Source organism: Ursus americanus, chromosome 10 (assembly GCF_024610735.1).
Source record: "Ursus americanus isolate L20-20 chromosome 10, mUrsAme1.1.p, whole genome shotgun sequence".
In the NCBI taxonomy this organism is placed as follows: Eukaryota; Metazoa; Chordata; class Mammalia; order Carnivora; family Ursidae; genus Ursus; species Ursus americanus.
Genome location: NC_142136.1, coordinates 10,067,312 through 10,094,789, shown reverse-complemented (window position 1 = coordinate 10,094,789; position 27,478 = coordinate 10,067,312). Strand labels below are relative to the sequence as shown.

The 27,478-nt window shown below is 39.2% G+C and overlaps 1 protein-coding gene across 3 annotated transcripts in view; it reads right to left on the bottom strand.

The window, feature by feature from the left end:
• NALCN (sodium leak channel, non-selective) overlaps positions 1-27,478 on the bottom strand; it is a 307,920-nt gene that overhangs the window by 186,598 nt on the left and 93,844 nt on the right. For all 3 annotated transcript variants that reach the window (XM_087865000.1, XM_045812791.2, XM_087864999.1), the window contains 3 exons: positions 16,278-16,420; positions 16,042-16,146; positions 10,392-10,478 (listed from right to left, as the gene is read on the bottom strand). In XM_087865000.1, coding sequence (XP_087721126.1) covers positions 10,392-10,478; positions 16,042-16,146; positions 16,278-16,420 — 335 coding nt within the window. The remainder of the gene's footprint in view (positions 1-10,391; positions 10,479-16,041; positions 16,147-16,277; positions 16,421-27,478) is intronic.

The window sequence follows — 27,478 nt, the reverse complement described above, 5'->3', positions numbered from 1 at the left end:
CTATTCTAAATATAATTATTATTTGAAGTACATATATATTCTATTTGTGTATATATATAAATATGTAGAATATATATAAAATATATATATAATTTAGAATATATATATATATATACTTAGAATTGAAAAGTTACACAATCAGCTCCTCTCTTTAGTGAATTTGGCCATAACTGGTTTCAAGACTATAACAGGTCTCTTTCAACTAGCTTTTTTAATACCTTCTTATACCTTTTATTTGTGCTGTTTGGGCTCTAGCTATTTTATTCTTCCTGTTCTTAATTCCCATTCCAGGTTTTTATAGAATACTTTTTATTCCTTTTTTCCCCCCAAAACTTTTCCTCCAAGCCAGCTGTTTTATGTTCTGCTGTTGGGGACTGAAGATGAGAGAATGTGGGCACACGAAAGTGTCTGGGAGAGGTGTCACTGGCATCCACGTAACGGGAGGGTGAGATTGTGTCTGCTCTGTGTGAGGTGGTGTAGTTGTGTACACGGAAGCACGTATATGTGTACACTCACACACAATCCCCCAAATATTTGCCAAGTGCTTATCGTGTGAAAGTTATAATGGAAGCAACTGGAAGTAGGGAAGAAAGTGACCAAACTGAATTGAGGGGTCAGAGATCAATCACTGTATTGAGGAAGTTTGTCGGACCTGATTTTGAAGGTAGGGCCATTAGATGGGGATGGAGGGGGGATGATTCAAAGAAACTGAAAAGACTGAATTAATGATAGAATTGTGGACAAGTCAGATTCAGAGAGGACCATGGGGGTGCATCTTAGGTTCTGGAGAGGCAGGAAAAGCCTGGTTTGGGAATGGGTCATGGAGAGGTGTGTGACAGGGGCAATGTGCTCATGAGAACAAGCGGTTGCATGTCTGTTGGACTCTTCAGGACACTTCCTGAGCGGCAGAAACAGGGCTGCAGCAAGGCGGGGAGGTCACACTACAGGTGTGCATGAGCATAGGCCTCCTGGACGTGCACGGAGGACTCTGAGACAGGGACAGTTGGAAGAGTGTGCTCACAGTAGTGACAGTCATTTCCATAACCTTGTGACCCCTGCATCCTGGACACTGCGCTAGACATTTCTAACCATTATTATTATTATTATTATTATTATTATTATTATTATTCCCATTTTTCAAGTCAGCAAACTGAGGTTCTGGGAGATCTAGCAAATCGTCCCAGGTTCTCCTGGGCCAGTCTCAGCTGGGCCACCCCGTGTCGTCACCTTGGTCTGTAAGCACAGCAGACGTTTGAGGTTTGCTTGTGAATGGAAGCTAAATTCTCCTGGATTCAATCAATTCTTGAGATTGTCTGCGGGTTCCTGGGAAGGTTCATTAACAAGACAGACGTCTGAGAAGTGCCTCGGATGTCACTTCATCACTTGAAATACACACATCACACAGTCCACCTCCCCCAACCTTTGCCTTCAATGGAAATGTTCTCAGAAAACATTAAAACACTAGAGTAATAATTTTGCCACCATTTGACCTACTTATGGTAAGAGCCTATTATCTCTGTTCTTTACAGACGGAGGCACACGATGTTACAGAGAGAAACGGAGCTCCAGCATGCCGGGTCTCATGCATACTTTCATTTTCTTGTCAGTGACTTTCTTCGCAGTAATAGATCACTGGGTGTGTTTGGGAAGATGGCTCAACTGTGCAGCCACATCTGTCAAATTGTCAAGAGACAAAAACTCCTACCTGAGAGGCAGGAGAAGAATGGCTTGTCACAGTGGCAGCAGGGGACCGAGATTCCCATTTAACAGAACTTTTTATCATGCATGAGAATGACCTCTTCGTGCAGCTGTTGCTTATGCTAAAATAGAGTTTAAACAGCTAAGGAACTGGTGGATGTGAAAAGAGTCAACTACGACTTTTCCCTTTTCTGAGAGGCACAATGAAGGACAGACCCATCGAAGGCACTTTCTACAGGGTTTTGGCAATACAGCCTAACAGAATTGCACCACTGCCTGAAGAGGGGAGAGGTGGAAAGTGTGCTTCCAGACGCCAAGCGCTAATATTTTAATGTATCTTTCTAATACTTCAGCGTCTTCTCAGACAGAAGTGATATGCCCTTTAGAATTGCACAGAATTTCTGAAAACCATTTGAAAAAAATCAACAGGTAAATGGGATTATCTACAGAATGAATAAGCAATCTATAGAAAATGTAAGGGGCCTACGAATCTATACAGAAACTGCTCAACTTTCACAGACTGTAATCAGGGAGATGGAAATTTAAGGTTATAGCTTCATACCACCAGGTGTAAAAGCTTGATAACATCAGTTGTGGACGAGGACGCGAAATGCTGAGAATTCTGACAAGTTGCCGCTAGGAGTAAAAATTCTGGGGAGCCACGGGGACAATGTCTCAGAAAGCCCAAGGCTGTTTCTCCTCCAGCGAGTGCTCGCTTATCTACATACACTTGAATATTTCTCACCCATGTGCACAAAAAGGCAGGGACAGGCAGTGGCCTAGAATGTGTGTAAGAGTGAAACGATAGGGGGGCGCCTGGGTGGCACAGCAGTTAAGCGTCTGCCTTCAGCTCAGGGCGTGATCCCGGCATTATGGGATCGAGCCCCACATCAGGCTCTTCCGCTATGAGCCTGCTTCTTCCTCTCCCACTCCCCCTGCTTGTGTTCCCTCTCTTGCTGGCTGTCTCTATCTCTGTCGAATAAATAAATAAAATCTTTAAAAAAAAAAAAAAAAGAGTGAAACGATAGGGGCACCGGGGTGGTTCAGTCGGTTAAGCAGCCACCTTTGGCTCAGGTCATGATCACATGGTTCTGGGATAGAGCCCAGTGTCGGAGGGTGGGGGGGGGGGTCCCCTCCCTCTCCCCCTGCCTGCTGCTCGCCTTGCTCCTCCCCTGGGCCTCTCCTCCCTGCTCAGGCTCGCTCTCTCTCTCAAATAGATAAATAATATTAAAAAATAAGAGCAAAACAATAAAAAACAGCCTCGATGTCCATCAACAGGAAGATGAATGAACGGATGAACAAACAAATTATGGTCTATTTTTACAGAAGGACGATACACCATGTGAAAATGAAGGGGTTAAAAATATGAGGTGACCACGTGGGATGGAGTGCCCAGTCGGTAAGCAGCTATGTGACCTTCACCAAATTACTTAAGCTCTCTGTGCCTCATTTGTTCCACATGGGTCACAACGACACCTAGGTCGGTGGTACTGTTGTGAGCATGACATAATTGAACACCTCTAACACACAGCATGGCTGACACATAGAGAATAGTCCATAAATGTGAGCTGTAATTATTTCCAACGGTGGATACAGAGGTATTCTTCCCCTCTCTGTCTCCACATTATTTCATAATCTTTGTAATGCAAGGAAGGATTGAATATTATATTGTGAAATGGCTCTAATTTACAAATTATTCACTGATAAATACAAGGAAACCAGGTGGTGTTTCTTCCAAGAAACTATCCTATACAGGGTGATCTGAACTTCACGTCAGACCATAATGGTCTTTTTGGCCATTAAAAGACTTCTCAAGCCCTGCAAGACTTCGAAGTTTAATAGGGAACCTGACCCTGAGTAATAACTCCTGAGGTCAAGTCCCACTACTCATATGGCCAAAAAGTTACGTCCCTTCTCCACCTGCTCCATGAAGCTCCCAGGGGTATAGAACTGTGGCTTGTAGACAGAGACTGGGCAAGGTCTTCAGAAGGCATTAAGAAGGGAAAATTACTCTGGGTTCCTCCTGTAGGAATACTTGGCTTAAGCAGACATGCCGCTTCCCTTCCATTCCCATGACCAGCTGCCTCGGGCCAATCGCCCACCTGGGGTGGCCTACTATGAAACTATAGTCTCCCAGCCTCACACCCAACTCTAGCTGTTTCCTTGTGATTCTCTTTAGAGCTCTTGAATGAGAGGTCACCAAACTCAGTTGCAAACAACCATATTTGGGCACTGTGTGAGAAATAGAATAAAGCCAGCCTTCAAGGAGAAAAACAGAGGCAGATGCATGGACATGGACAGAAACAAAGATGAGAAATTATGTGTCTTCCCACAGAGAGCGAGAGAAAGACAAAGAAAGCATAGCTGCCTGGCAGGTCTGACTGTACGCAAATGCTCCCTGTGAGCATAAGATCTGTTCCTTGCAACCAAACAATTCTTGAGTGGGCCATAAATACTCACTTAATCCTCAGGGCTGAGGAAGGAGGCACTATCCCTATTTTACAGAAATATGCCCAAGGTCTTACTAATTAATAGAAAAGCTGAAATATGTCTGTCTCCAGAGACTACTCTCTAAGAGGCTGCAATATGGGATTTATTCAGGAACAATGCTGTGCTGGGTGTTACTTCATGGAGTGAAGTAAGGATGTTTGTAGCTGGGGAGGCAGGGGTGAGAGGTAAGGGAGTTAGGAGCCAGGTACTGGAGGCAGTTGTAGTGCAAAAAGAAAAGGAAACTAGGTCTAGGGCTTGGCTCATCCCTATTCTTTTCCTTGTCACTTGCGGCCATCTTGTTCCCATAATGAGGACCAATGGCAGGAAGGGGTGAGACCCCAAATGATGAGCATCTCAGCACAGGGAAGTAGAGAAAGAAGCAGAGAGACATTTTAGGTGGGACTGAGGCAGAGAGAGGGGGTGTTTCAAGGGCTACGGGAGGTTCCCTTTTTTGTCCTTAGGAATGAATTTATGAGGAATTGAATAGATCTCCTGTGGCTAAGTTCCTTAGTAAATGTGGTATGAATTTCATTAATAACTGGCTAAACATGAAAAATGTCCTAGCAAAATTAAGTTAATGAAGTTAACATGAAGTTAATCAACTAAAAATTTCAAGTGTTACCACAGAGCTCACCACTCACATCCTAGCAGGTCTTGCTCTGAATGTGTGGTTTTGCAATTAAATTTAAGAGCATATGCATTTTCATTTATTATGAAAACAGAAAAGACCACCCTAAGGGTGCCACATTGAATCCTTTCCCTGAACACCTGCGTATGACTCTCGATATGGTTATAATTATAGCTATGATCACACTTAAATTTGTGTCTCAGGACACAGAATTTGTAGAGTTTCTAGTTGCAGACCAAAGGTGCCTATTTTTTCTTCTACCACTGGCTCTATAGAGCTTATTATTCTGTAGAAAAGTAAGAAGACCTCTAAGTTTCCTCACTCATTTAATAGCTCCATAATCAATATATGCAAAGAGAAAGCAGAGATACCACAATGATTGCAACATTGGAAATGAGGAAAAATATGTGTGTGTGTATGTAGCAATGTAGGAGAACAATAAAAAACTAATCCTGTTGCTCAGATCTTATCACTGCTCAATGGACTATATAAATTCTTAATAGATTTATTGCTGCAATGTAAAAAAAAGTGTGTGTGTATATAGCTATATATGTTGTATATATATGCATATACATATATACATGCGTATATATTTTTACATTGCAGGAATACATATGCATATATATATATGCATATATATGTGTGTGTATATATCTTTTATTTATTTATTTTTTATTATAATAATTTTTCAAATTATATTATGTTAGTCACCATACAGTACATCCCTGGTTTTTGATGTAAAGTTCGATGATTCATTAGTTGCGTATAACACCCAGTGCACCATGCAATACATGCCCTCCTTAATACCCATCACCAGCCTATCCCATTCCCCCACCCTCCTCCCCTCTGAAGCCCTCAGTATATTATCACATACAGAGAGAGAGAGAAACAATTACACATCAAACACCCAGAATCACAGAAGTATCAGTCCCACCATATATTTAGTTTAACTGCAGTAGGGAAGATTAAACCACATCAATCACCCTTATTTTATTAAAGTACTTAATTACTTATGGTTGGCAGAAAAGACATGTAGATGTTCATACCAATAAACTAGACTAGGATATGGAAAACTGAATGGAAAGTAAAAATATAAGAAATAATACCAAAGAAGAATGTAAGCAAATCCAAAGCAATGTCACCTGAAACAAGGACAGAGGTTATTTTTAAATGTCCTTCACTTAGAAAGGCATTCAAGCCAGTCTTCATTTATGTTGAGTTGGTGGCTTTAAAATTTTGAAATTTTGAAAGCATAAAATTAACGGAAAGACTTTTGGAATAATTGAAATTTATGCATGAATTATTATTATACTATCTTTGTGAACTAAAGTCATTATGTAACTTATTTCATGGGTTACCTATTTTATCAGAGCAGTAGGATATATGGGGTTTTCGGTAAAATATTCTGTGCTTTGAACTTAGGGTCAAATTTTAAAACAAAGTTCCACTCTCAGGACAAAATCAACAGTTCCTTTAATAGTCAAATGGGGACTCTGGGTGACCAGTTTGCCATCTCTCAAATATTTATTCATACCTAATTTTTCTGATTTATTTCAGTGATGGCAAAATTACTAAATCAATTTAATTGCAGCTGTTCATATGCTTCATTCCAATAAATACAACTTTTTTGGTTGAGATAAGAATTGGTTTTGGTTCTTTTCAACTATGTTATTCCTAAGTCTATATCTAAATTTTGCCCTATTTATTTCTCTTGCTGAAGAAGTTAAAAAGAATTCAGAAAGCCGTGGGAAATAACAGAAGTCGTGGCTGGGTCCTGTCGAGCCTCTGTCACCATGCTGGAGAAGAGACAGGCTGACAAAGCATCCAACATTATCCAACTTTGACGGGCACTTTCTACAAACTCCCATTGTGATGCTTGTTTTAGACTTAGAAATAAACGCTTGTATAGAAATAGTGTTACTGCCATCATCCACTTAATTTCTGGTTCCTAGAAACAAGACCAAAAGGACAAAGAGAGCTGCTTCTAAATGAGAAGTCAAATGAGTACCTGTACAAGCCAAGAAGGTTCTATGTCCTTCTTTCACTTGATTGTTCTCTTGTTTGGTAAACAATTGAGTCTCTTCCATGTGTCAGGAATAGTTCTGGCAGTGACATGACCACTGTGGTCCCCACTACCATGGAGTTTCCTCTGGATGGAGAAACGGACTTTAAATAACAAATCATACCATTTTAATTTATTTTATGAAAATTATGAGGAACACAAAAGAAAAGCATAGGATGATGTGGAAATGTAGCTGATCTATTCTTTGAGGATGAGGAAGGCTTCCTTAAAGAAGTGACTTTTGAGCTGAATTCTGAGTTGGGGAGGAGAGTGTTCTAGAAAGAAGAAACACAGAAAAATGACCGTGCCTCGTGGAAGCAGAAGTGCTGTTGTATAAGAGATATACAGAGTAAATGCAGGAGTAATGGGTCTTAGAAGAACTGGCTCTTATTGTTAACCTCTAGGCCACATCTGGAAGGGGATGAGGGAGGAGAAACTGGAAGGAATTAAAGCAAATACTTTTTTAAAATGTCATTTCCATAGTTTAATATATCTTTTAGAAGAATGTAATGTCACATTTTGCCCATTTTAAAAATAAAAAGAAATGATATATTCTACTGTTTGTCCTTGAGGGTGAGAGATATTACAGTTCTAGACAGGACTGACTGGATGAATTAGATGAAAATTTCCTTGTTACCTGGTTTTGGATAGCATTAGCCATTAGTAAAAGTCAACGAGTATTTCATGACCATTTTATTTTAAATATTTTTTCTTTACTGAATTCTCTTCTTTCTCTTTTAATTGATGAGTGGCTAATCAACTTTTCACTCAGACATGGAAATGTACTCTCTCTCTGTTCACAGCTCATGCCCACTCCTTGGCCATCCCACTTTGCATATGTACTCGTTCAAATTGGATCTTCTGGAAAGCTTGATTTAGGCCCAAACATGTAAAGCTGAGTTGAATGCAACTTTCTTCGTACTGAAATGTCAGACTTCGTTCACCTTCATTTCAAACCATACGTATCATCATTCATAAAACTTATCAAGCGTGCCGCCATATTCGCAAACATGTTTAATATGCAGGTCTCTTGGATGCCACACTGACATACTTCTAGCCTAGTATCTACCCACCTCTCCACTGACCTTCATTTTCCTATATCCTTGTACAGTTCTGTCCCCTCATTACACTCTCCTGGCCATTTATCTATTGCCATCTCAAAATCTCTGTGATAAAGAGGTTAACTTGCTTTCTAATTCCAGATTGCAACATTGAGACATCTATTCACAAGCATTTAATACATTTATTAAAGATTTATTTTATTTATTTACTTGAGAAAGAGAGTGAGAGCATGAAGGGGGGGAGGGGAAGGTCAGAGGGAGAGGGAGAAGCAGACTGCCCGCTGAGCAGGGAGCTCCACACAGGGCTCGATCCCAGGACCCCAAGACCATGACCTGAGCCGAAGGCAGATGCTTAACTGAGTGAGACAGTCAGGTGCCCTTTAATACCTTTTAAGCAATGCATTCAGGGCCCCAGTCAGACTGATTTGGTACTCATAGCAGGCCTGATTATTTCTATTACAAACCTACATTGCCTTGGCATATTTTTTTTTCTACTGGATAAAGCATGGTACTAGGAACCTGAAGACAGAGGCGCAGGTCCTAGCTTCTCCATTTTGTTGAGGTGCATATTTAGGAGCTCACCCAGGCCCTCTGGATCTCCACCTCCTCATCTACAAAGACTGAGGGAGCATGTCGGTCTTTCTCCATCACTGGGCTGTACCGAGTGACAGCCTTCCCTGACCTCTCAAGGAGGAGTGAGAACTCCAAAATGTATATTCCCATAGCATTCTGCATTACTTCTTTAAAATCCTCATTACTCTTGTAATTGCTAGTTTGATGCTGGTTTTTCTCCATCCACCCTGAAGTACCCTTCAGGAAGCTCCACGAGGGCAGGAGCTGTGCTCTTGTCTTGTTCAGGACTCTCTTAGCTTAGTAAATATCAGCTGATGATTACTGAGTAAGTGGAAGTGCTTTTTAGGCAAGAAGCTACAATTGGCTGTCATTGTTACTGTCAGGAGCGATGGCAGTACTACAGGTAGTGGTAGGAGTTGATTATTAGCATTGTCACTGTCCAATATACAACAGAAAGCCACAAAATAATATTAGATATCATCAATATTCATTGTGAACTCTTCCTCTTTTCCTTTCCATTCTTTCAACTGATAGAAACAAATCACTATATGATTAAAAGGTCATATGAATGTAGCCCCCAGTAATGGTTCAGAGCACAATATTTTGCTTCTTATGTATTAACCCTTGAAATGCACAATGAGCCCCCACTGAGAGAATGACCCAAAAAAAGAAAGAAAGAAGGTATGTTTTTATCCTGAAGCAGGGGACAAAGCCTTTCTGAATTATGGAAAGGAATATAAAGAACTGTAAAATCAGCCCCTTGTGAGAAGAGGTTTTGTAACTGAAAACCAAAGAGAGTGAAGAAAATAAAATTCTCCAGGAGGAAGACTCAGTTCTCAGTCCCCACGATGCCATGCCATGATGGCGTGGCTCGGTGTGGCTTGACTTTTCACACTTAAAGAGTAGGGAAATGGACAGAGTAAAAATGCGGTGGGGTAGTAGGGATGCTACTTTTGGAAAGGTGACATGGTTTTGAAAAAGTATTACTGATATTTGGGGGGTGGGGACAAAGCAAAAGAAGTTGCAAGGACAGTTCACAAAAGCAAAGAAGGAGTCCACTGGGCTTTAAGTAGAGCTCAGGGCAGGGGTGCCTGGGTGGCACAGTTGTTAAGTGTCTGCCTTCAGCTCAGGGTGTGATCCCAGCGTTCTGGGATCGAGCCCCACATCAGGCTCCTCTGCTGGGAGCCTGCTTCTTCCTCTCTCACTCCCCCTGCTTGTGTTTCCTCTCTCGCTGGCTGTCTCTCTCTGTCAAATAAATAAATAAAATCTTAAAAAAAAAAAAAAAAAGTAGAGCTCAGGGCAGATGATAAGTCCAAAAAGTCCACCAGCCTGAAACCCAATGGACATCCCCTGATCACTTCCCAGGACCTTAGGACCCACGTGCAATCCCAGAGCCTTGTGTTTGTTGCAGGTGCACCTGTTAAGGAAGCATCTTTATTATGTCACATTGCTCAGATAGCTTGCAGATGCAGAACAGACTACCTCTTAAAGATACTCCTTCCCAGGTACTTGGTAAGGTACCCAATTAAGTGAACTGTGATTGTGACTGCCCTCCCTTAAAAAATTCAGGCCTTTGTAGAAGAATACTTTTATAACATCCAATATACCAGCAAAATTCTTCACTGATTTACTACCGTTGGCATGCTATTATTACTTGTGTGCCTTTAGTTACATGAAATTGACCAAATCCTTGCTGTGTATCTAAAAAAAAATAAAAGGTAGGTCCTGGGAATACAGAATGGAGTCAAATACTGTCCCTGACTCCAGGACCATAAGCTTGGGCAGACCTAGAGTTTGGAGAGCAGTGGACTTCCTTGTATAAAATCGAAGTCACAGACCTTTTTGCTGGGTGAGTTTTAAAAATGGTATTGTACTGCACCTGGAGGCAGGCTGGGGCGCGTCCCTGGGGCTTGTTGACATCCACAGCGACCAGCTGCCAACCACCGGCAGCGTCTTCGTGAAACATCTTCAAGACAAAGAGGGAGATGAGTCAGAACACTTAATAGAGAACGTCGAGAACTCCTACTTTATGTCTCCAGCTTCTACAGTTTTTATGTTATCAAAGATTGGTCTTTTTATGGATTTATATTTAGAACATGAGTCATTCCAATTATGTTCACTGGAACACCGAAAACTTAAGTGAATAATAATCATAACAAGAATAATGGCATTTATTGAGCATTTGCTATGCATCAGGTCCTCTCTGCTTTACACGTGCTTTGCACATAATTGCCCAAATATTCTTTTCAATGAGACTTGAAAGGAGGTATTTTATCCCCACTAAATTGGTGATTGATTATTACATATTAGACCTGGGGGGGGAATGAAAATTAGAATTCCAAAGCATTATGTCTGGTGTGTTTTTGACTGGGAGTGGTGAATTTTTATCTTTATTTAGTGGACATTCCTCACTGAGCCAACAGAAAAATATTCTCGGGATAAATAATAGAAGTGTACATGTGGCACAGGGACGGAGACTGGCTATTTTACTGGTAGAAGACTGACATATCATTTAGTAGACTCTGTGAATTATTTTAATGGGGCCAAATTAATCTGCTTAGCAAAAATTTTAAGTACATATTTATGAAGGCAAAAGTAGTTTCTTTTGTCTTAAAATACATAAGTGACGACATTCAGAATGGTATAGGATACTAAAATCTGATATTCATTGAATTATATAGCTGGATTGTTGGATGCCTGGGTTATTATCTTACTGCAGACTCTACTACCTCAAAAATTAGTGATCCGTCAATATTACACCCAGCTGAAAGATATTTCCCACCTATAAATATTTTCCCACTAGCATATCTTCTTTCCAATTCCTTTTGCGTGTGTAGGGGGAGGGATGTCGTTGGTAGTGAGATAAGGTGGAAATAAGGATTTTTATTTTTCTAAGACACTAACTATAAGCTGGGTTTATTCCTATCCAAGGCCACAGTGTCACACACATAAGTGAATATATTCTCTGCCATACTTATTCATGCCCTCACGTTAGTCTGTGTTCAAAAGGGTAATTATTGATGGAAATATGAGATAATGCAAAGATCCCACACCTAAGATTTCTAGGAGTAGAGGTAGTAGGTCATTTGCAAAAAGAAAACTTGCCCTCTATAAAATAACCGAAGGGTGAGGGACAAGTGCCCAAATTCACAGACCTTAATATGTGTTTTTTTTTTTTTTATTAGAAAACATTTTTCTAGTGGTTAAATTGAGAACTCTCAACAATGCCGACCTACAAAGATCCATTCAGAAACATGGTTATCAGATGTTTATGTGTCCTAGAATCAATACTTTTCAAAGATTGCACTGGGGGCTCTTTGCCAAGTATGCTACTTATTTCATACTTTCCAACATATACAGAGAGCACCTACTGTATGACATTCTACAAAATACTGTTACACATATGCTCAATTTAATTATTCCATGAAGCATTATCTTGATTTATTTTTACATTATGCTGTGCTCACCACAAGTGTAGCTACCATCTGTCCATACCTACCATATAAATATTTTTAAATGACAAAATGGAGGTGCATATTTACCCAAAGATTCTTTGATCCAAGATACCAATTACAAATTGTTTTTCTTAGGTGCCATGTAAAGGATTCTGATTCCCTTTAGAATGAATTTTGAAAGGTACTCTTAGTGGTAGAATCAAGCACATCTCCATGAATAAGCTCATTCCGAGAATACATACATTGGTTGAAATGCAAACCTTTTAAAGTGCCTTTTAAAGTTCCTGTCAAAATTCTGGGTGTCTCCTTTTAAGGAGAAAAGACAAAAGCAATCCTGTCAGTCACTAGCTAAAAATCTTCTGTACATGCATCCTATACTCTCTTATCATGGCACAAAGGATCCCGGGGGCATATATTTGCTTTAAACAGTAGCAGACTAATTTTCTCTGTTAAATTATTATTTTTTTTTTCCATGGGGCGCCTGGGTAGCGCAGTCGTTAAAGCGTCTGCCTTCGGCTCAGGGCATGATCCCGGCGTACCGGGATCGAGTCCCACATCGGGCTCCTCTGCTATGAGCCTGCTTCTTCCTCTCCCACTCCCCCTGCTGTGTTCCCTCTCTCGCTGGCTGTCTCTCTGTCACATAAATAAATAAAATCTTTAAAAAAAAAAAAAAATTATTTTTTTCCAGTTGACCAAAATCAAATGAATCAATTTAATTGTTAGTAAAAGTGTTCTCTCAAGGTCACTTCTTTGTATAAAATGAAGTGAAGGAAATGCAGACATGTTCAATGTCCAATTTCTCTTCGGTCCTCTGAATTATAAGACAACATTTAGATTGGTTCATGTAACAATTACGTGAGGTAGACAACAGGATATTCAAAGGCAGGAATCCTCAGGGCTCAAGTCCTGAGCTACCAGTTGTCCCTCTATATCCCTCCATACAACCCTATCGGACCATAATTAGTATATACAGTTCAATACATATTGATTGCCTGCCTTGAGTCTCTTATCAGCATACATAACAAAAATGTAGACTTTGTGGCCCTAAAGTTGAACAGTTCTTTCAGTTCTTCTCCAGGCAAAGTGAAATAAGCTCATTCCCACCATGAATCCATGTAGATGGGAAGACCACATCACTGGTGACAGATGTCTGAGGTGAAGCATCGAAGGAGTGAGAATAAAAGTCTGGGCTAGAGAGAGGCTAAGTCCAGGATGTTTTCTACTAGCACGTCTGTGCCTCCCGACATCCAGCTCGGCGGCAATACCCCTGTGCACGTGTGGCATGGGTAGTCCTACTGTGGACTGCTCCAGGTGCCACTCTATCACAGATGAATGAGTCTCTCGGCCTTAACCCAACAGATAACTGAGCATTGGCAATAGTGACCCCTGGCTAATAATTATGCAGGTGTGAAAGCCACTATCCCCATTAGAGCTCAGACAAACTAGTGATTACTACTCTGGAATTTTCCACTTCATTTTCTCTTTGTTTTCCTGTTACATGTTGTATTATGGTCTCCACAAGTCCTTTGGCATTAATTTTTTCTGTAATGTGTTTCTATGCTGTGAGTCCAAGGCAGTTTGCTTTGTTATTAAAAATTAAAAAAAAAAAAAAACACACCAAAAACCAACACCCAGTTCTCATCACTAGTTCTCTTTTGCCTCTGGACAGTCTATACTAGAGCCACTTCCTCTTAAACTGCCTAAGATATCAGAGAGCCCTTGCCTTATCCCGTTAATATGTATAATTTTCTCTCTAAACACACAGCCCTCTTGGAAAAGTCAATGGATCCAAAGACACCAACAAGTCCACCAAGCCTGGGACCCCCTCAGCTCTTCTGTGAGGATAACTTAACACAGAACAACTGCAAATGTTCCACATGCTGAAGACTGGGAGGAAGTGACTCCATTTCTGGACAGCTGTGTGCTTTGCAATACTGTCGCCATCTTTGTTTTATTTCCTTAATGCCTACCTGTTTTATTACAATTAGAAACTAATGATTTGGTGTTTGCAACTATCCAGCGAGAGGCCCTTGTGCGCAGAGTTCTGTCAGATTTTACAAATGTAACAGAATCGCAGGAAATGATGCCCCTTCTTTCCTAAGACACAAAAGCCTCCGGGCCACTCGCCCGGTGGCTGGCGAGGGGCTGGGCGGGGCCTGTTGCCAGGCAGCCCGAGAGCTGTTCAACCGAGGCTGCCGCAGGAGCTCCGGTTGCCTAGCAACCGGGTCCTCAGCCACAGCATTTTTCTTAATGAAGGTTTTTCACGATTCTCTGTGTGATTACCTCTGCTGAATACCTAGACGCATTACCTCTGAATTACCAACGTATTCCTCCTGATTAAGTATAATTTTGCATCAAAACCATTTTGTACAACTTTGTTGAAAGTCCCCTTCACATTTCACTTTCCATTAGAACTGCTGGCTGAATGGGTGGAGCTTCCAAACACTGCTTTTCCAGCTGTGGCTTTATAAATAAGAGTTACTTAATAAGCGTGATGTGGTTTTAATGACATTTTAGGTCATCTCTCAGGAACACTGAATGTAAATTCTATGCTGAGTTCATAGATCTGTGTTCCATTTAGTTCTCAATGTCTATAGCAGAAAACACACCTTCCAGACGTTGTCACCTGACTTAAAGGGCATGCCAGAAAGGACCTGGAACTTTATTATTTCTCATAGTTCACTAGAGGAGATGACAGAAGAAGTAAACACTAGATGTGGTGGTATTTTTTACATGTCATCTGTGACATAACTTACAAAACTTTTAAAAAATCTTTCATAAGTTTGAATAGTTGCTTGCCAAAATTGAATAATATTATACTAATTCATCTATAATGAGTTGACCAGATAATTCAAACTTTCACAACACCATAAAGATGTTGCATAGGTCTTTTTCAAATATTAGCATGTTTAATAGCATTTTTAGCATATAGTTAATAAAAGTTCAATTTGAAGATTTTCGAAGTAAAATTTTTACCTTGGATCTTTCACAAATACCTTCGTCCACAGACCACTATTTACAAAGTCACATTAAACTATTTGCAAAGTTATATTAAATTTCTCTTAAGAATGAACATTTAAATAATAGTTACAAGCATTAAAATAATTTCATTCTTGATTCAGGAATTTTTTTTCTCTCTTTTATAAAGATTCAAACCAGACTAAGATATATAAATCTTCCCTTCCTCTTTCTATTTTTTTTTTTTAAGATTTTATTTATTTATTCGACAGAGATAGAGACAGCCAGCGAGAGAGGGAACACAAGCAGAGGGAGTGGGAGAGGAAGAAGCAGGCTCATAGCAGAAGAGCCTGACGTGGGGCTCGATCCCAGATCGCCGGGATCACGCCCTGAGCCGAAGGCAGATGCTTAACCGCTGTGCCACCCAGAAGCCCCATCCCTTCCTCCTTCTAAACACAAAAACAGTACACCCCAAACACACACACACAACAAAACCAAAATTAAAAACAAAGACATAGGATCTAGACTGCCCTCCTATGTAATAACTGCCCTGATATTTATAATTAAATTCTAGGGCACTCCCAATTTCTTGGGAGCACAGGGGCACCCTTCTGAATATGTAGTGATTCCTCAAAAACCACACGTATGCATTATGGAGTCTTCCTCATAATTTACCATATTGTGATTGGTTTGTTCTGAATGAAATATACTTTCCATTCCCCAAATAACTCTAATCCTATACATAAAGGCCATTATATTGGCTTTCAATTCCATTAATAAATATTTATAAAAATGGGAAATTATACAGTTTCCTTTTTCATCTGCGAGCCTTCTGAAGACTTATAATGGCCAAATAAAAAGTACATAGTAAATGTGGTGACAATCTTGGTTTTACAGCGAATCCACCCTATCACCCAGAAAAGCTGATCTGGTTGTTCTGGGTTTGGGCCTTTGCACCAGCATTTCTGAATAGCTCCCTTTGTGGGCGTGACCACAGAAGGCCTTTATCAGAGGGCTTTCCTAAGTTCCACCAAGGCCCACTGAGGGTGAGGCTGGATGTGTCCGTGTTCTAGTGGGAAAGGACATCACCAGCCACCCCCCACCCCCGTACGGTACCTGCGTGGTGGCCGTTGACGTGGTACTGCTTCTTGATCCCCACATCTGTTGAAACTGTACCCTGATTTCTGCAAATGTTTCGATGATGACAGCGATAAATACATTCTGAAAGAAAATCACAAACCACGTTTACTAAAGACTGGGAATGAGGAAACGGAGGGCAACAGAAAGCAAACAAGAGATCTGCAGAAACAGCCGGAAAACACAGATTTTATTAGGACTAGTTTCTGCGGTACCTTCACAAGCCAGGCCAGGAAGAAGATGAGCGTGATGAAGTAGAAGTAGGACCGCCATCGGGGGAAGCTGTCGATTGCTCTGTACATGAGGAACACCCAGCCTTCCTGGGACGCAGCCTCGTAGACCGTGAATATGCTGGTGCCTGTCAGGACACAGGAGAGCAGACGGAGTTACCGCGGGCTCTGGAAATGGGGAAACACTGTTCAGAAAAACAATCAATAGTTATCCATGCTCATTTTCTCAATGACAAAAACTCTTTTAAAGGGACTAAAATCACATGCAACATTTGATTATGCTTCTTAGGATTTTGATAAAGTTGTTTCTGACTTCAAGCCAGGGTAATTTCATGAGCCATAAAATAACTTTATGTTCTATCTTTAGCTGTTAAATGCATCTAAGAGCTTGGAAAAGGAAATGAACATTCAAACCAAGTAAAGCTATAATAAAAAATAATGTGTACAGTATAAGCTTGCCACTTGGGGCTTAACACTTTGAGTGTGCTGAAAGCACTTGTTATAGTTTTAGCCAAAATGAAATAAATTTGAAAACTGTGTTTCATTTGAAGTCACTTTCTCAGAGGGACACGAAAGTTCCTTAGGCTCCAAAAATTAATATGATGGAGCCTGTCTTTGGATTCCATGGTGTTTACTGAACACTAAAACGTAAGGCAGTAAATCATCGAACAGCACTTTGGATTGTCTGGGAGAACTGTCTCATTGGAAATGCTACTGCTGATGATGGAAAGAAAGAAAAGCAAAATATTTGCAGACAGATTTTTGAAATAGTTCAGACAGCCTAAAATGCCATTTGGGGGAAAGAGAGTGTTCAACTGTCATGACATTATGAGGGATGTGTTATTATTTCCCCATTTTATAGCTGAGAAAACTGAAGCACACAGAGAGGAAGTAATTCATCTAAGGATGCACAGATAATATTAGGGGCCGTAGAATTTAAGCCAGGCATTCTGGAAAAAGGCCCTGCATATCTAACTGTGATGATATCCTGTGTCCTGACATCCTTTCTGTGGTTTGTTTTCCTCATCCATAAAATGGGTAAATAATATCTCACAGGGTGGCAAAGACTAAATAATTTCATTTCTGTAAAGCATTGACACAAGGTGAGTACTGAATAAATTTTAAGTACTAGTATAATACAAATTGAAAATAATTGCTTAATGTTATTTTGTGAGAAACATGCATAAATAAAAAGTATAGTGCTGAATTAAAGTTGTTTGTAAAAGAAATATGATACATGTTGTTATTCACAAAACTATAAACATTCCCATCCCAATAGAGTCCACTGCTATAAACGGGTTATTACAGGATGTAAAACTAATAACCACCCATGTATGTTCTAATCACACAGAAATTTAAAACTAGAACATGTGTACAATCGGATGTCCAAACTAAGAAGGGAAATATTAAAGTTGGCTGGTGACCAGCTGCCTCTCTGAGCCTGTGCATGCAGAAAGAATAATAAAGAGCATCAATGAACCAAAAGGTGCAGAACAGCAGGAAAATGTAGCGGTAAATGGGGACAAATGGGACAGAAGCAGCCTTGAAAGTAAAGCTGAGAAAAGAAGGAAAGCGTATTCTCATTTAGTGAATGCCTATTATGCTAAGCATTGTATATGAAATATAACTTCATATAATCATATCCTGTACATTGGAAAGTCGTTGCCATAACAACTAGTATTGGCAAGTCATATTTGGTTTCAAGGCTCTTTTACATATTTAAATGCTAAGGAAACCTCTAATGGGGCAGGTAGATGGGTAGGTGTGTGTAAGAGCAGGTATTATCCATCACATCCTTTACCGGAAAAGCAAAGTGAGGGTCACTAGGTAATGAATTTGCCTGGGGTAGAAAGTGATAGAACCAGAAACTGAACCCACACCATCAGGTTCCAAGTCTTAAACTCTTTTTTCTTTGCCATCTTACTTTTATTTTCTCTTGCTCGAGACTGGGACTTTCAAAAGAGTATATTCTCTCCTACTATCCTTAGTTTGAGTGAAGTCCATTTTATTTTTCCTGAGGGACTGTGGTGGCTAAGGATATAGCACACTGAGAAACTCATACAAGGAGCTGGCTTTTAAGGGAAAGATGCAGAGAAGGACAGCATGTGCAAAAAATAAAATGCCAACAGGGAACAGAAATCACTCTTTTCATTAATGATTCATATGTACCAAAATTGTCCAACATTTTGCTTTTGTGGACTGCATCTGAAAGACAATTTTCACATAAAACAAGTCATTTATGTCCCTTATTTTCTTCTAGTTATTTGAACTAAAACAGAAATGTGGCTACAGAAATCCCTTATGAACAACTTTAAAGCTTAATAGTTTTAGCAATTGAGCATTTACAGGTAAAACAGGAGCATTGTCAATGTAAGGTTAAATTTGAGAGGAACACTGAATTACCCTTCCAATATCTGTCCAGTTCCTTCTCTATTAAATCTGCGGGGAAGATGCTATCTGGAAGTAAGTAAAAAAAAAAAAAAAAAAAAAGAATGTTCTAATCTTGAAGAGTTTCCTTCATTTTTCCTATTTTGACACACAAAAAAGGGGAAGAAGTAGAAACCCACCATGTGGCTCAAAGAGCAGGGTTTGTTGAAACAAAGAGATGAGACATTTGTGAAAATGTAACCAAAAAACTCCAGAGAATGCTGACTGCTGAAGGAAGTGCTTCCCCTCCCCCTGAGCTACCCTGGGCAAAGGCTGTGAAGAAGCTACTAAGAGTTGCAGGAGCAAAGGCAATTGGATAAGACCTTCCTCTTCACTTTTCTGCTCCTGACTTTGCAAAGTGTATGAAAAGAAAATCCCATTTGGAAAGATTTCCCAATTGTTCACCACCACTTAAACTGACAAAAATCAAGCTTATCAAGCTTATGATCATCTTATTTTCTTTGGTAAGTGGACAATGCTGAGGAAGAAAACTAGAGCTCCTTTACACTACTTTGCACATGCTGCTCTCTGGAGCCATGCTCCCTCCCCCATGCTTCTCTCTGGTCCGCTGAGCTGAGTCCTGTGCTTCCAGGCAGCCCTGCTCACCTCCATTGCCCTGAAGCTACATTAGATTCTCAGACCTCCCAGGGAGCCTGGGACACACCTGTCACCTCACTTATCCTGTGTCCTCCTGCCTTGTTTATCTCCCTCACTAGCACAAATTAGCTAACTTGGTGAGCGCTCAAAGTTAAAACAACCTTTCACGTCTGTACCTAGTAAATAAGAGCACTCAAGAATTGTTGATAAACTACACAATTACCATGGTATTAAGACGTATGAAGGCTTTGCTCCAATATCTGCTTTTGTATCAATTCTTCCTCACTGTGGATATTGCACAGATAATTTGGAAGCAAAGGGAATAATTTTATAACTGACTTTATGTTTTGCTGACTTTTGAAATTCACTTAAAACACGTACACATATATAGATTTCAAAGCCCATGCTAAATACAAACTGGAAAGTCTTCTATTGTTTGATCCACCATGGGAAATTTCTAGAAAATATTATATATTTTACATACAAAATATTTTTTCTAGATACACCCCAGAATACTTTTAGTCCATTTTAATTATAGAACTAAACTTGCTAGCTGAAAAGACCACATTTTGTTAAATGATTCTACAATAGCATGTGGGGATAGAATGCATTCTCTTTCTGCAAAACAACGTGGCCTGCTCCAAAAATATTTCTGCAAAGCTACTGGAATTGAACCACGTTCTTGGACCCCAATTTCTCAAAGCACAAATTCAAGTTGTATAGGAAACAAAATCACAATGACACTCAGCTCATCAGTTCTCCTAATTTCATTCATCTTTCCTGACCTCTTCCATTGGTGGTTTGAATTCAGTGGATAAGAAGACCCATTAGTCTACATCTAGAAAATAAATACCCTGGAACTTTCTACAGGCTGTATATATAGAGACAGAGCAGCAGAATTTTTTTTATAGCTCTGAACAAAATTATATTTCCATTGTTTTGACTATTTTTAGTATTATATTTATTGCTTGGCTGTCTTCTGTTCTTTTTCCATAAAAAAGTGATAAATTGTGCCCTGGGAATATTCCCTATTGTTTCTTCTAGTCTTGTTACACAATGCCATTGAGTCATTTGACTTTCAAAAACAGGGCCACAAGACTGTGGTGATAACTAATAATAAGCTACTAACCTGGGGTCCTACCATCAGACTCCTCTTCAAACACAACATACATGTGGTGCTATTCTAATGATGGTGATATCCAATCCATTGTGAAAAAAATTGGGCAGTTAGAGTTGGTGATGTAGCCTTGCAACAGTTGGATAAGTATATCAGGCCTTAGTATGAACAATAACTTTTATCCCCACGCTCAGAATTCCCAATAGAACCATGAAGGTTCCTTTTAGGACCATCCATTTCATCCTCTCCCTCAATATTAGCAACCTCGGGGCAATGTTCCAGAACTGTAATCCCTCCAGTGATATGGAACACACATCCTCTTGAGGCAGACCCACTCCAAGTCAGGCAACCCATCCCATTGGATGTTGGATCTGGCTCCGTCCCTCTGGAATCTGCTCTTGGCTTCGCAAAGCATAGCAAGCTACAGGAGGCTGGAAGTGGTCCTTATACTTCCAGAGTGAGTCATCCCTCCTTCTACCTAGGTCATCCTGCTATAGATACTTGTCTTATCTGATCCTTCAACCTTCTCAACCTGCCGTACCTTTTATGAAACTGACCTGATTGTCTGGCTTCACTTGCCACCAGATTCTCACTTACGGAGCGCACAATGACAATTCTTGTTACTGAAGAACATCAGTTTCCTTCCAACTTTTCTAAGTTGCTCTTTCTGTTCCTCTGGCTAACTCTGATTGGATCTCACTCTTTTTGGAGATCAGCCGATCAACTTTTCCTCTTCTACATTCCACGTTGAGCATTCCCCTCAGTTGGAAGGGAAAATGGAGTTACATGTTTCTCTACCACTACACCTGAATGTCTGTGATCTAAAAGTGCCTCAATAAACTGTTCTTAACCAGTATATTTTACTGTGGAAGGATAGAATCCCCATTCTAGATTCCAAATGGATGCTTATTTTAGCAACGACAGTTGCAATGACCAAATATTCAGTCCTGAAAGGGAGTCAAATAAGAGAACACATGTAAAGAGCTTGATCTTTGCATGTTTCCATTACTAGATATACAACTTGTTCAAGATGGGATGGGTGGTGCTTCATTGGCATTCATTTGTTTTGTCATGTCTGCATTTATATAACTTAATCTCCAATGAAATTCTATTTTTAAACTCTAAAACTGCTCCAGAGAGCAATATTCTGATGAAACCACAATACTAATAAGAAGAGCTTTGCATAGTTTAAGGGGGAAATTCACTGAACCCACTCAAAGGTAAGTTGTCCCATCTGTTTGGATTTTCATAGAATTCAGTGTTATATATATCCTGAAGTATGACTGGCTTCATTGATGCTCTAAGCCAGGGTTCCTGAACTTTGGCACTAGTGACATTTGGGACAAAATAATGCTTTGCTGTGGGGGGCTGTTCTGTGCACGGTAGTATCCCTGACCCCTACTCACTAGATTCCAACACCGCTCCCAACCTGGGAGTTGGGAAAACCGGAAATGCTTGTAGACATTGATTGCCCACTATCTCCTGGAGGGCAAAATTGCCCCTGGTTGAGAACCACTCTTTTAACTTGACAGTCCTTCTGATTCTGTAGCTCTGCTCTGTGGTGCCTACCTAGCTCAGGGCCTCGCATATGATTTGTCTTTATTAAATACTTTGAACTGAACTGAATTTCCTCTCTTGACCCAGGGGAAAATGGAACAGTTGTGGGATTTCTCGAAATTTCTCCTTTGGCTTATTATGAACGGTTTGGAGGTTAAAGAATTTTAGGCCAAAGGAGAGACCTAAAAATGCATTTCTGGACTATATTTACAATAATCTACATTGGAATTTGACATTTTATTCATCTCTAAAGATTTTTGGAGGCTAAAAGCCTAAATTCTAAGACATCATTTGTTTATAGAAAGTATTTGCCATACAGTAGATGGCTCAATAGTACCATTACATTAATATTTATGAGTTTCTGTTGGAAGAAAAAAATCTTATTTCTTTTTTTACTTCCTGCACTTTTATAAGGTGATAGTGCACACGCATACTGGGGGAAATGTTTTCATTTGCGGAAGGAGATATTACAAGTATATTAATTACGTTTTAAAAAGAAAAATCACATATTTTGAATGAAATAAGAAGGCACAAAAATTTTCCTCACCAAAAATTATAGTGCCACTTTCTGAATTATTCCAAGACAAACCACAAACACACACCACGTTTTACAAGTTTCTCATCTGAATCAAAAGGAGGCATTCACTACATTCAAGGACAAGCACAGAAGAAAATGGACTCATCTGTGGTGCATACTCAGGGCTCTGGGTTATCGGGACCAGGAAGCGGAGTGCGGAACGGAAGGCTGCTGAGCGGTGCGTGACGTGCGTGGGTGTTAAGTCTCAACAGCGGAACGTGAGCAGCCACGGCCGAATTTCAAACAGCATGGCGGCCTCTCTAATTCAATTACAACTCATAGCTTGGGGTCACCTTTGACAACAGAATCTACACTGAAATCCACACTGAAATCCTTTTTGTTTTGGTGAGCTCCTAGTCTCTTTCACCTCTGGCAATTTTCCCGCTCTTTGGTATAAACTTTCTCCCATACATTTTAACCACATATTTAGACGATCTTAGCCAACGTTCAGTTATAATATTCACTGTAACTTACTATAATATGTCTTTCTTCCACCAAACTGGCCCATGACACTCCGTTGTTTACCTCTTCACGGGGACTCCACACTCAGACCCTGAGATTTGGATCTGTGGTGGTAATACAATTTACCCAACAGTGGTTATTATAAAAGCAAACACCAAGGAGAGATTTGTGTTCTTACAGTGGACATCTGGGTTCAACGTAATAAAGCTTTGTCGCTAAGGCTGAATGCATCCACATACAGGAAATGTGAATCAGGTCAGTAGACCAGCATTAGCAAGAAAGGCCCATCCTGAATTACAGACGTTTATTGAACAATAAACCAGCTAGAATTAAATTACTTGGGATGATGTCACCTTTCTAATGAATAAAACCTTTACGAAGAATGTTTTCTATTCCTTGGAATCATGTTTAATTTTACTAAGATATATACACAAATGAATTCAAGTATTTTGCCTGATAGACAGTGATGTAACCTTATGATTATAATAATCTACACAGATGCTCATCTAATGATCTACACACATTCAGCCTGAGAACTGCCATGTGGCCATCAAAAGAGCGAAAGAAAACAACACTTTTTATTTGTTATTCCAGAACATGGACCAAACGCAAAGGGACTTCTTTTATTTTTAAAATGTATTTATAAACCTTATGTTTTGATCTAAATTTTAGCTCAGTTTTTTTGTTTCTTTCTTTTTTGTTTGTTTGTTTTGTTTTGTTTTTATTGTTAAACAGTCTTTTGGGACCACATTGCCTCACTGGTGAAACCACTTTGTTACCTTAAACCTCACTCATAGCACTAAAGTTTTGCAGGAGGATCAAAGGCCCTATAGGAAAAAGCATGTATATGTTTATATACATTTTTGAAGTTAAACTTTTTTAATAAGTAATAAACACTGTAGTTGAAATGTATTTCTTCAGATGTAGAAAATTTCTAAACTTCCAAGTTCTAAATATAAAATGATTCTAGAAAAGGAGAGGTGAAGGCTTTAACTATAGTATTCACAAATGGAAAAAGAAGTGTTGACAAGGCCGGATGCTGACATTGGCAGGAAAGTTTAGGTATTAAAGTAGAACACTTCCAAGGACGCTTAGCCCACATGCCAATGAAAACACTCCAAGCCTCTGGTGCTGGTTTATTTCCATATAGGCTGGGAATGAAAGCCGCGAAGGAGAGGTCATGACAGATACCTGTTACCCTCTGCCTTTGAGGAGCCTTGACTTCAGATCTAAAAAACTTCTTGGAAATTTTACTTTCTGTTAGTCGACTTAAAAAAAACTAAGCTTAGCCACAACTAATTTTTAGTTATCTTCCCTAGTATTTAAATTGTCCACTACTTCTTATCTATTGACACTCGGTCAGCCAGTTAACCATTCTGGGCCTCAGCTCCCCATATGTAGAATATAGCAATCATGATATGTGCTGGTCACCCCTAATGTACTAAATAAATGCTATTTAGTAGCCTTTTAATTTTCTCACAAAGCAAGCAATACATATCATGCCAAAAATATGGTTTCTTTTAGAGTGTTTGAGTTTTGTCACCCATCTTTGAAAAATTTACTGGAAACTACAATCAAAAGAATGAAGGCAAGAAGGCCAGAATTTCATGTGATTTTTAGGGAATTAATAGTTATGACATTAGAATTTCATAATAATGCAAAATTAGAACCAAGTATTTGGGTAAAAAAGACTAAGACTTTCTTGTCTTCATATTTGGAGACACACATAGTTCACATCTCTGTATCATCATGCATAAGCAATGAAAAATAAGAATTAACTCCAAGGTAAACCTGGTCTATCTACTTCAGAATAACCACAATAGTGAGAATTTGTTTTAATTTTAATAGGAAGGCTGACTGACTTAGTAAATTGGCACAAGATCAAAAGATCAACCTTGGGGCGCCTGGGTGGCTCAGTCATTGAGCGTCTGCCTTCGGCTCAGGGCGTGATCCCGGAGTTCTGGGATCGAGCCCCACATCAGGCTCCTCCGCTGGGAGCCTGCTTCTTCCTCTCCCACTCCCCCTGCTTGTGTTCCCTCTCTCTCTAGCTGTCTCTCTCTCTGTCAAATAAATAAATAAAATCTTTAAAAAAAAAAAAAAAAAAGATCAACCAAAATTGGAAACAAATAATTTGACATTTTTGTTCACAGAGGCATGTTGAAATTGAATCAGATCTAAGTGGGAAGGAAGAAAGATAGCTGAGTGATATTAACCAAATGTAATTTACAATAAATATGAGTACAAATAACATATGGCTTTAAATAAAAATAAAATTCTTATTTGTGTTATGATAAATATAAAATGTTCATGATTTACAATAAAAAGATTTAAAAATTTATATGATAATATAAAACAAGAAGATGTTGGTGAGTTCTACCAAACATTTAAAGAGGAGTTAAAACCTATTCTTCTCAAACTATTCCAAAAAATAGAAAAGGAAGGAAAATTTCCAAATTCATCCTATGAGGCCAGCATTACCTTGATATCAAAACCAGAAAAAGACACTACAAAAAGAGAGAACTACAGGCCAATATCTGATGAACCCAGATGTAAAAATCCTCAACAAAATACTAGCAAACCAAATTCAACAATGCATTAAAAAAATCATTCATCACGATCAAGTGGAATTTATTCCTGGGTTGCAAGGGTGGTTCAATATTTGAAAATCAATCAACATCATACATCACATCAATAAGAGAAAGGATAAGTACCACATTATCAATTCAATAGAAGCAGAAAAAGCATTTGATGAAGTACACTATCTATTCATGATAAAACCCTCAACAAAGTAGGTTTAGAAGGAACATACTTCAACATAATAAAGGCCATATGTGAAAAACCCACAACTAACATCATCCTTAATTGGGGAAAAACTGAGAGCTTTCCCCCTAAGGTCAGGAACAAGACAAGGATGTCCATTCTCACCACTTTTATTCAATATGGTACTGGAAGTCCTAGCCACAGCAATCAGACAACAAAAAGAAATAAAAAGCATCCAACTCAGTAAGGAAGAAGTAAAACTTTCACTGTCTGCAGATGGTTTGATACTATCTATAGAAAACTCAAAAGACTCCATCAAAAAACTGCTAGAACTGATAAACAAATTCAGTAAAGTCAAAGGACAAAATCATTGTACAGAAATCTGTTGCATTTCCATACACTAATAATGAAGCTGCAGAAAGAGAAATTAAGAAAACAATCTCATTTACAATTACATCAAAAATAATAAGAGACCTAGGAACAAATCTAACAAAAGAGGTGAAAGAGCTGTATTCTGAAAACTATAAAACACTGAGAAAAAAACTGAAAACAACACAAAGAAATGGAAAGACATGCCATGCTCATAGATTGATAGAACAAATACTGTTAAAATGTCTATACTACCCAAAGCAATCTACAAATTCAATGCCATCCCTATCAAAATACCAACAGCATTTTTCACAGAACTAGAACAATCCTAAAATTTGTATGAAACCACAAAAGACCCGGAATAGCCAAAGCAATCTTGAAAAAGAAAAGCAAAACTGGAGGCATCACAAATCCAGACTTCAAGTTATATTACAAAGCTGTAGTAATCAAAACAGTATGGTACTGCCACAAAAATAGACACATAGAGCAATAGAACAGAATAGAAAACCCAGAAATAAACCCATAATTATAGGTCAACTAATCTTTGACAAAACAGGAAGGAATACCCAATGGTAAAAAGACAGTCACTTCAACAAATGGTGTTGGGAAAATTGGACAGCAACATGCAAAAGAATGAAACTGGACCACTTTTTAACACCATACACAAAAATAAAATGGATTAGAGACCTAAATGTGAGGTCTAAAACCATAAAAATCCTAGAAGGATAGGCAGTAACTAACTAAAGCATAGGCAGGTAGTAACTTCCCTGACATTGGCTGTAGCCACTTTTCATAGCAATTTTTGTAGATAGGTGCCCTGAAGTAAGGGTAACAAAAGCAAAAATAAACTATTAGGACCACATCAAAATAAAAAGCTTCTGCACTGCAAAGGAAGAAATCAACAGAACTAAAACTATGGAATGGAAGAAGACATTTGCAAATGACATCTGATAAAGGGTTAGTATCCAAAATACGTAAAGAACTTAAAAAACTCAACACCCAAAAAACAAATGGGCAGAAGACATGAACAGGCATTTCTCCAAAGAAGCCATATAGATGGTCAACAGACATATGAAAAAATGTTCATTATCACTTATTGGGAAATGCAAATCAAAACTACAATAAGATATCACCTCACACCTGTTAGAATGGCTAAACTCAACAACACAAGAAACAACAGATGTTGGCAAGGATGTAGAGAAAAAGGCACACTTGTGCACTCTTAGTGGAAATGCAAACTGGTGTGGCCACTGTGGAAAACAGTATGGAGGTTCCTCAAAAAGTTAAAAACAGAACTACCTTATGATCCATCAATTGCAC